This window comes from Otolemur garnettii, unplaced genomic scaffold (genome assembly GCF_000181295.1).
Source record: "Otolemur garnettii isolate 467f Iridium unplaced genomic scaffold, OtoGar3 scaffold00089, whole genome shotgun sequence".
NCBI classification, from domain to species: domain Eukaryota; kingdom Metazoa; phylum Chordata; class Mammalia; order Primates; family Galagidae; genus Otolemur; species Otolemur garnettii.
This window is the reverse complement of record NW_003852484.1, coordinates 6,233,030-6,243,813: the sequence shown is the minus strand read 5'-3', so window position 1 is coordinate 6,243,813 and position 10,784 is coordinate 6,233,030. Positions and strand designations below refer to the sequence as shown.

The 10,784-nt window shown below is 44.1% G+C and overlaps 1 protein-coding gene across 1 annotated transcript in view; it reads left to right on the top strand.

The window, feature by feature from the left end:
* The window catches only part of ARHGAP31 (Rho GTPase activating protein 31), a 127,866-nt gene that overhangs the window by 68,515 nt on the left and 48,567 nt on the right, over nucleotides 1–10,784 (top strand). Inside the window, exons 2-3 of the mRNA XM_003795097.3 lie at nucleotides 6,834–6,936; nucleotides 9,502–9,646. Coding sequence (XP_003795145.1) covers nucleotides 6,834–6,936; nucleotides 9,502–9,646 — 248 coding nt within the window. The remainder of the gene's footprint in view (nucleotides 1–6,833; nucleotides 6,937–9,501; nucleotides 9,647–10,784) is intronic.

The window sequence follows — 10,784 nt, the reverse complement described above, 5'->3', positions numbered from 1 at the left end:
GTCTAAAAAAAAACAAAAAAAGATGAATGTGGCTCTGTGCCCGTAGCACAGTGGTTATGGTGCCAGCCACATACACTGAGGCCAGAGGGTTCCACCCAGCCCGGGCCAACTAAACAACAATGACAACTGCAACAAAAAATAGCCAGGTATTTTGGCGGGCGCCTGTAGTCCCAGCTACTTGGGAGGCTGAGGCAAGTGAATTGCTTAAGCCCAAGAATTTGAGGTGGCTGTGAGCTGTGACGACAAGGCATTCTACCGAGGGTGACATAGTGAAACTCTATCTCAAAAAAAAAAAAGAAAGAGAGAAAAGAAAAGATGAATGTTATGGCGTTTGAATTGTATCTCAAAAAAAAATTTTTAAAACAAGGTCAACTTTTTCTCCCAGGAAAATAGGCCAAAGCTCTAACATATTTAAAGTTTTTTTTTTTCCCTGAGATAATTAAAAACTGTTAATTGGTGGGTTTTTTTTTTTTTAAATATTAAGGGGGTACAAATGCTTTTGTTACATGGATGGGTTTATATAATAATTTGATTTTTTTAAAGAACAGAACACATATTTTGTCAAAGAAATACCACAAATGTTCAGTATTTCTTTAATTCCACAGTAGGCCAGGGAGAAGAGAGTAGAAAGATGTTAAAACAGGAGGAAGAAAGAATATCAGAGGGAAACTGGGGTGGACAGTGACCTCTAGGCAGGGAGGATCACAGACAGAAGAGATAGCTGATGAGGGACAGCGCAGGATGGGACACAGAAGAAGAGCAGGGACTGGCACAGAGTGAGAAGTTACAGGGGCCATCGTGACAGCGTTGGGAATCTTGGGCCAAGAAGGGGTGAATGCCCAGGAAGTTCTGTACTTGACAACCCAGGATAACAGGGAAATAATTTAAATCTTTACTGTATCTCTTGGAAAAAAGCCAAGGGAGGGCTCATTCTCAGCACAGCAGAATTGTTTCTCTCCCACATCCATCACAGCCAACTCTAACCCAGGGTTTCTTCCCTGGACAGTGTCTTGTGTCCCTCTGTCTTTTACCCTCTCCTCTCAGTGTCATTATTCCTCACCTGCTGGTGGCTTCTGGTCCTATCAGCCCAAACAAGGTGATGAACATATCAATCACGCCCAAAAGTTTCTTTGGCCCCCTTCGTAATCCCTGCCCCCTGGCTCTTCCCTGCTTGTTCTTACTGTAAACGTGTTTCCATCTTCTACAGCAGCGGTTCTCAACCTGTGGGTCGCGACCCACAGGAACTGTATTAAAGGGCCGCAGCATTAGGAAGGTTGAGAACCACTGTTCTAGAGTCTCATCCACATGGGAACCCTACTGCGTGTTCTCTCACAGTCTGACTGTGTCGCCCCCCACTAGTCTTTGATCTGCAGTCTGTGCTGCATCACTCCTTGTGACTAGTGTTCCATTCTCTGTATGCACCACTACACCCTACTTTGAAAGTCAGGAGTGCAGGACAGAGAGAGGAGAGGAAATCTGACCAATACAAGACCTTAACAAAATCCAGAACAGGGCCAGGGGAGTGCCTGGTTCCCTAAAAACATGAATGCAATTTGAGCTATGAAAGAACATGGCCACTATGGCCACATAAACGACCAAATAAAACTGTGCTTCCTCCGATTTCCGTCTCCAGACCTGATCAGATCCCAGGCACACAGAGAAAGGAGGCAGTTTAGAGTTGTGGCTTCTCGGGGAGGAACAATTTGACTCCTGGTCTTTTCTGCACTAAGCCCTTGAAGAGGTGAGGAACTGAGCATGCCCTCATACTGTTAGTGCAAAACATCTTTTAATTGTACCAGGTTAGGTTCGGCGACTGTGGCTCAAGCGGCTAAGGCGCCAGCCACATACACCTAAGGTGACGGGTTCGAATCCCCAGCCTGGACCCGCCAAACAACAATGACAGCTGCAACCAAAAAAAAAAAAAAAATGGCCGGGCGTTGTGGCGGGTGCCTGTAGTCCCAGCTACTTGGGAGGCTGAGGCAGGAGACTTGCTTGAGCCCAGGAGTTGGAGGTTGCTGTGAGCTGTGATCCCATAGTACTCTACCCAGGGGGATAGCTTGAGGCTCCGTCTAAAAAAAAAAAATAAAATTGTACCAGGTTAGATCAAATGAGACAAAGGACTTTACAGTGTTCCATAAACTGTAAAGCATAATAAATGAAAGGCAAGATTTTCTTTTCCATCAGAGCCTGCTTCAAGATATATTTTCTGTTCAGATTAAAAATTAACATTTAAGATCACTGATCCAGAAAAAAACAACAAAACAAAAAAGGAAGTTAGAACCATCAATGAAACAATTCAAAGATGTCATATTATATCATAATCGGCTACTGTGTGTACCTCTGTAGAGGAGACTCAACCTTCTTTGGGCCCAGGATAAATCCCGCAAAACCAGCTCTGTAACTCCAGCCTCCAGCATCAATCCTTCCCATGCCCACATTGACAATGGAAGCTTTCTTTCCATCTATAACTACTCAGCTATTTTGTATCAAGCTTCTGGCTTCTACCCTGTCCAGAATCCTAGGGTGTTCCCAATCTGATTGGGCCCCAGGGACAATACTCTCTGAGATTTCAAGACTAAATTCTTAGCATCCCCTGCAACACTACCTTCCAGTGTTATCTTTAGACCCTTGTTACCATAAGTGTGGGCTGCAGATTGGCAGTACCCAACCCTGGAATTTGTTAGAAATGCAAATTCTGGACACTCCCTCCACCCACCTCCTGAATTGGAATATGCATGTGAGCAGGATCCTCAGGTGATCTGTATGCATGTTAAAGTGTGAGAAGCTCTGGTCCAGAATAGTGGTTCTTAACTTAGGTGTGCCTCAGAGTGAGCTGGAGGTGACCGTGGTCTGAGGACTGCTGCTCCAGGGTCCAGAGCTAGGTGATCACACAGAGCTCAAACAAGTCCTTTCCTACTACTGGGGAATAGTGACGAGGAATTCCTACACTTTCCAACTGCCCAAGATGAGAACCCAGGAAAACTAAGACGCCACAGGGATTGGGGCCATTGACCTCGTCCCTTGGGTTATTTTAATATTACCTCCTGCTTAATTAAATAGAGCCATGGACGAGAGGTTCTAGGGCCTCTGTACTAAAGTCAGAATAAATTTATGGCAGAGGCTCTGTCTCGGAATGTGTTTTCCCCACCTTTAAAACAAACAGAACCTGAAGTGCTGCTGCAGAAAGCTGTGGCAGTGGGAGGTCCTATCCAAGAACAGGCTGAGAGAGGTTGGTGACCCAGCACTGCCCCTTTTGTAGAATGTTCTTTTCTTTTTGGAGACAGAGTCTCACTCTGTCCAGGCTAAAGAGCTATGGCCTCGTAGCTCACAGCAACCTGAAACTCCCACGCTCAAGTGATTCTCTTGCCTCAGCCTGCCTGAGTAGCTAGGACCACAGGTGCCTGCTAAAACACCCAGCTAATTTTTCCATTTTTAGTAGAGACAGGGTCTCGCTTTTGTTCAGGATGGTCTCCAACTCCTAAGCGTAAGCAATCCACCTGCCTCGGCCAGAGTGCTAGGATTATAGGCGTGAGGCACTATGCCTGGCTGTGGAATGTTCTTTATAAAGCCCCTTCCAATCTAAGGCGGGTATCTTTGAGTCCTTGTGAATAGTCAGAGTTCTTATGTCCCCTTCTGCCCTGCACAACATAACAGCCACACGCCTCGGTAGGGACTGGAAGTACAGCTCCCAGACCGCCAACATGCAGTCCACACCCTGTTGGCTCCTCCTGCCTTTGTGCTCCAGAGATACCTCTAAATGCACAGAAAAAAGATCCTATAAGCAAAATTACTCCCAGATAGAAACATTTACTAAAGAAGGACATACAAGCCATTTTAAAAGTAGAAAGTAGTTGTGACTGGGATGAGGTCTGTCCTCTACTTCAAAGGCCCATTGGATGGAGGAGGCAAACTGTTCTCACCCCCCCCCAAAAAATTATATATATGTACACACATGCACATATATATATAAATATATATATATAAAAAGTTTATGTCATAGATAAACTACCTGTAGAAATAATAACTGTCGTCGTGGAATGCTTATTATATGCCAGGGTCTGTGCTAAATGTTTACAAGTATTAGTTCAGTTCTAGCTATGAGATTATATCGCTATTATCCTCATTTGGCAGATGTGGAAACTGAGAAACAGAATTATTGCATATTTTTCCTGAGTTTACAAAGGCAGTTTGGTGTCTAAACCTGTACTCTGAACTACGGGCCACATGTGGCAAGTTATAGACAACAGCCAAATGTGGTGAGGGGTTAATCATTATTGTGCACAACAGGGATGTTAAAATACATCCTTTTAAGCACGAGAACACTCTCTATCTCTATTTGCATGAGGGTGGGGGACAAAAATCTTATCAAGGACTCTATTTTATAAAACAGATCAAGTCACAGCTCTTCTGGCTGAAGACAAGCAGAGGCTCTGGAGCCTTGCCTATGCCCACAGCCCCTGCACCACACCCGACAGAGGCCCCAAGGCTCTGGCCCCCAAATTTCTAATCCCGAGTCTATTCTCTGACTTCTTCGAACCTGAGTTAACAGGGAAGAGTCTCCCTGACTCAGTCATGGAGAACGGGGCAAACCACACCCGTGTGCTAGGGGAGAGTGGCTCTGGGCATGCACAGCCTTTGAGAGAGGGCAGAATACTTTAAGTATGATGAACTTTATTGAGCCCCTAAAATTAGAGATGAAGGAAGCGAGGTAAAGGGGGCTTTAAAAGTGTCATGATTCAGGTAGAATGTTGAGTCTGAATCCGAAGATCCAGTCCAGCTTGGAATCGTGTGTAGGTGTGAGCATGTGCAGTAAGCATTCATGAATTGGCATTGGCCTCATCTTCGGCATAATGCACTGGGCATCTGGTGTGAGGACGTGAGCACCAATGCTAACCCAACCTTTGGTTCATGGAGGCCTTACACCACCTCTGCCTCCAGGATCCCCTCACTGATGACTTCAGACTCCAGCTTCCCAAACCACTACTGACAGCACTTTCACAGGGCAACCGCAGGTGGATCTGTCTAGGGATGAACGTGGCAAGTGACTTGCAGCTTTCTACCTATCATCCAAAAGGTCTGCATCTGTCATTCTGGGCCAGTGAGTTGGCAGGGCTGCTCAAGGTTAACCCCCAGGAGAGAACAGCACAGCCAGACCTTTCCAGCATGGCACTGAGCCTCCGGAGTGGCAGGAATTCAAGAGGCAATGTTAGTCTCTTTTGGTGGTGCATCAAATCAATGACTGATGGGATGCATGGTGAGTGGGGTGGGGTGGTTTTCACTTTAAATTAAAAAAAACTTCTTTAAGGCTCAGTGCCCTATAGTTCAGTGGCTATGGCGCCAGCCACATACACCCAGCCCCAGCCTGCCAAACAACCATGACAACTACAACAACAACAAAAATAGCTGGGCATTGTGGTGGGCGCCTGTAGTCCCAGTTACTTGGGAGGCTGAGACAAGAGAATCGCTTAAGCTTGAGAGTTAGAGGTTGCTGTGAGCTGTGACGCCACGGCACTCTACCAAGGGTGACATAGTGTTTTGTGTGTGTGTGTATCTCAAAAAACAAAAAACACAAAACCTCTTTAATTTTTTTTTTTTTTTTGGTGGCAGAATCTCACTCTGTTGCCCCCGGCTAGAGTGCCATGGCCTACACTCTAGCACACAGCAATCTCAAACTCCTGGGTTCAAGTGATCCTCCTGCCTCAGCTTCCCGAGTAACTGAAATAGAGGCACCCCGCACAACACCTGGCTAATGCTTCCATTTTTGTAGAGATGAGCTCTTGCTCTTGCTCAGGCTGGTCTCGCATTCCTGAGTTCAAGCAGTCTGCCTGCCTTCCAGAGTGCTTGAATTACCTATAAATTACCTTTAACATTCTGGCAAAATCTTCCAGTCTTTTTTCCTTCACAGTGATTTTTCACATTGAATTCACAATGAATATTTGATCTTGTGTCTTTTTTTAACCTACTTGAATTGTAAGCATTTTTCCATGTATTAATTTCCTTTCGTAAGCAACAAATAATCATGAGTAAGTGAAGCAAATGTCTCTGTGCCTTGATGTCTTCAGATGTTGACTAAGGCAGTGATTCTCCAATTTGAGTGTGCATCAGAGCCACCCAGAGGGCTTGTGAAGACACGGATTCTTGGGCCTCTCCCCCAGGATTTTTGAATCAGTAGACCTGGAGTGAGACCTGACAATTTGCATTTCTGACAAGTTCCCAGGAAATGTTTAAGCTGCTGCTCAGGAGACCACACCTGGAGAACCAATGAAATGAGAAGACTGAGTTGTGGTTTTCCAAGGTCACTGCTGGTTTCAAAATCTAAGTTTTTGCATATTTTTCAATTCTTTTTTTTTTAAGACAAAGCCTCAAGCTATCCCCCTGGGTAGAGTGCTGTGACATCACAGCTCACAGTAACCTCCAACTTCTGGAGTCAAGCGAATTTCCTGCTTCAGCCTCCCAAGCAGCTGGGACCATAGGCACCAGCCACAAGGCCTGCCTCTTTTTTGGTCGCAGCTGTCATTGTTGTTTGGCAGGCCCAGGCTGGATTCGAACCCGCCACCTTAGCTGGCACCTTAGCCACTTGAGCCACAAGTGCTGAGCCTCAAATTCTTTTTTAAAACAACTCTTAAAACATATGAGTTTTTTACAAAACCCAATGATTTTTTAAATGCAAAAAGAACATCACCTGCCATTTAGAAGTAATCGTTTCTACTTAAAACTCATATGGGTTCCATGCTTATTTCTCTTTGAAGTTACCTGGATTTTTAAAGGATATTTTTAAAGGACAGTGAGATTTACATCTAGTACTTTATTGTTTTTTCTTTTCCTTTACGTAGTTCCATATGTATTGAAGAGCTGTGCAGAGTTTATAGAGACTCACGGCATTGTGGATGGAATCTATCGGCTTTCGGGAGTCACCTCAAACATACAACGGCTGAGGTAAGCAAAAAGAACAGCCCTAAGAGAATTCTTCCACAATCCTTCCTCTCCCCACGCTTCTGTCCACAGATGTCAGGAGTATTAAAAACCCAAAGGGACTACGTGACGGGTGGCAAGGCCAGAGATCAAATGTGGCTGTTCTCAGATGCCTGACAGCCCCTTAATCTAATCAGGAAACTCTTCAGCCTGATATAATTCTTTTCAACAAAAGCTCCTAGGGCTTTTAATCTGTTTCTTTGTCTTGAGCCAGATTTATCCTTCTTTGATTTAAGTTACAAGTTAGGAAAACGTGACTTATTATCCTTCACTTGCCTACCCAAAGCTCAGTGAGGTTAGGTTCCTCTGTTGTTTATAACTCTGAGATCCCTATGAGTTTTTCTGTTGGCACACACTCAACATTTGATATTTTATTTGAAATAGGAATCAGAGGCCTCTCTAACTGATGCTGGTATTTTAAAAATTTCTGATGGATAAACTATAAACTATTTCCAGTTCTTTGGCTTTATCCTAAACATTGGGATGTGAATTTCTATCACATTAAATTAAGAAGGTAAAATCCTTTATACAAAACAACATATATTTGTATTTTATATATGTACATATATATACACACATACATAAAAATAGAGTACATACAGTATATTTAGAGTACACATACTATGCATGGACTATGTACAGTATATAAAGAGTATAAATACTGCCTATAAAGTACTTTCAGATTAAAACAATATGTATTTTGTACATTATTCTTTACCATTGAAAAGAACATAATTTAGGGCGGCACCTGTGGCTCAAAGGAGTAGGGCTAGAGGTGGTGGGTTCAAACCCAGCCCCGGCCAAAAAGAACATAATTTAATGTTATTTAATATGTTTACTAAATGTTCTTTCATTGTAAGTGTAGACTTTTAAAAGAAAAACATCCTTATTACAAGATTAATATGTGAAATTTTGTAGGTTGTGCAGGTAATTCAGTTTCAGTATTCTTCCTCCTATTTGGTTTCTGCCCCTGCCCGTCAAAATCTCAATTGCAATTAAGTTATACACAAGGAATAAAACATCCCTTTTTTTTTCCTAGAGAAGTGATAGCTGTTTAAAAAAAGAAGTGGTTTATTGCAGCCACAGAGTCTGATGAATCAATCTAATGGTTTACTGTTAGCTCCAAAGTATACTAGTAGTTGGTATTTTGGAAGGACACTGGGGTGGGGCCAGCACTTTCTCATTTAAGGACTGACCTTAACCTTGAAAAGGGAAATTTTTGGCTAAGTAAATGAATAAGCTCTAGGTTGTTTTTGTTCTGTCCTCTTAAAAGCATGCACGCCTATGAATTTATGAGGCCACCTCTTTTCAAGGCTCTGCTCAGTTCCTTTCAGGTTCTGATAGCATCAGGGATTTCCCTGCCCTGCGTTAAAGGGACAGACCCAAAGCACAGGGGAATGGGCAGTGAGCTGTTTAGAAAATGCTGGTTCTGAGAGTCCTGTTGGTTTTCTTCCCATGTAGCTGGCGAAGGGAATACTCTCAAGACACCTAACGTCCCTTCTCTATTAAAGCTCACATTTGGGCTCGGCGCCTATAGCTCAACCGGCTAAGGCGCCAGCCACGTACACCTAAGGTGGCGGGTTCGAATCCCCAGCCCGGACCCGCCAAACAACAATGACGGCTGCAACCAAAAAATAGCCAGGCATTGTGGCAGGTGCCTGTGGTCCCAGCTACTTGGGAGGCGGAGGCAGGAGACTCGCTTGAGCCCAGGAGTTGGAGGTTGCTGTGAGCTGTAATGCCATGGCACTCTACCCAGGGGGACAGCTTGAGGCTCTGTCTCAAAAAAAAAATAAATAAATAAAAAAAGCTCACATTTGTCATTTTTGAAAAGGCACATATGTATTATTTGAGGCACTGTATTCATTTAACTTTTTTGGGAAGTGTTTTCTAATTAGAAACCAGGCCTGGAATTGGACCTTGTGCTCAGACATCCCCTTATAGGTTATTTAAGAAGCAATGATTAAGCTCGTCTGTCCCATAGGAGACACCAACAGGCAGCCTAGAAGTTTCCATGGAGCATCAAAGTAATAGTTGATTATATAAAGTTCTGAAACTTTGAGTTTGAGTCTCCAGATAAAACAAGTTTGTTGACATGAATACATGGAGATGAGTGATAACACTCTGACCTATAATGGTTTTTGGTCTCTCCTGTAAAAAAAAGGGAGGTTCACTTTGAACAATATTTTGGAAAAACTGAGATTTCAATAGGCCTTTCTGGCAAATAGTTTTCATCTTTCCTCAGTGTTCCTAACCAAGACTGCAGGCGTAAGTAATTTCATGGAAAATCCATTTGTACATGAGCACGTACGTGTCTTTCTAATCACAGCAGATTTTGCAAGGAAGATCCAGACCCAGAGTGGAAGTCTTCCCGTGGCTTCCTTCTGCCTGGAGTAGAAGGTCTTTTGAATCAAAGTAAAAAATACAGTCAGATCAGCAGTTTAGGGTCTTTTTACCCCTAAGCAGCCAAGCAGCTGCTGACACGGAACACATGTTCCTGGGATTGTTATGTCTCCGTCTGTGTTGTTTCAGGCAAGAGTTTGGCTCAGATCAATGTCCAGATCTGACAAGGGAAGTGTACCTCCAGGACATCCACTGTGTGGGCTCACTCTGCAAGCTCTACTTTAGGGAGCTGCCCAACCCCCTCCTGACTTATGAGCTCTATGAGAAATTCACAGTGAGTATTTGGATTTCCACTAATGGGGACTGGGTGGGACTCATGGATGGGCCAAGGAGAATTTCAGCAGAATAACACTCAGCAGATGGTTGACATTATCTTAGCATGGTGATGGAAGTAGGATGATAGAATGAGGAAAGTAGGGTAGTGGAACTGTTTGCTCAATTTTTCTTACTTGAATTTTCGGAATCATGTTGTTTGTTTTCAGAGCTGGGTTAAATTATCTCTATGTTTATTCAACTGACTGTGCCTTATTGTATAGGGAGGAAACTGAGAACCAGAGAAGTAAAGTGGCTGGCCCAAGGTCACACCAAAGAGGCAGGACAGGAATCTGAAGGTCCTGATGCTACACCCACTGCTATTTCTTTTTTAAATCAGGCTAGTCCTTCTGTGCTTCTTTGGGGAGCCTGGGGAAAGAAATGGGTGGGTGGTGGGAGAGGAAACAAGCAAAAGTTAGAAGAGAGGTAAGAAAGCTGGGAGGAGAAAAGAATCTGAGAAGAGTAGCCGACAGGGAGTGCAGGAGAGTGCCAGTGAGTTAGAGGGGTGGGAAGGAAAGACGGCCAAGAGCAGAACAACTAAATGCCAGTTGTACGGTCACCAAATGGGGCACCCATAGACAAGGAGGAAGAGCGCTTACAGGATGTCTGCAAATAGGACTTGAACATTTGGCTGCATGGGTGCAAGTGTAGAGTAGTTGGAGAGTTGGGTTTAACCAAGGGTGGAGTTCAGCCAGCCAAAGAGGGATGAAGGGGGTGAGAGTACAGGGGGTGGGAGCCAGAAAGGGTGAGGAATTGAAATACTTGGCCGTAGAATTTAGTGTGGATAAGAAAGGAAATGAAGCACAAGGCAGATGAATAAACAGTGAAAAAGTAGATCAAGGCTTGGTACCTGTAGCTCAGTGGCTAGGCTAGGGTGCCAGCCACATAGCCCAGAGCTGGCAGATTTGAACCCAGTCAGAGCTTGCCAAACAACAAGGACAACTACAACCAAAAAAAAAAAAAGAAAAATAGCCAGGTGTTGTCGTGAGCGCCTATAGTCCCAGCTACGTGGAAGGCTGAGGCAAAAGTATCACTTGAGCCCAAGAGTTTGAGGTTGCTGTGAGCTGTGATGCCATAGCACTCTACCGAGGGTGAAATAG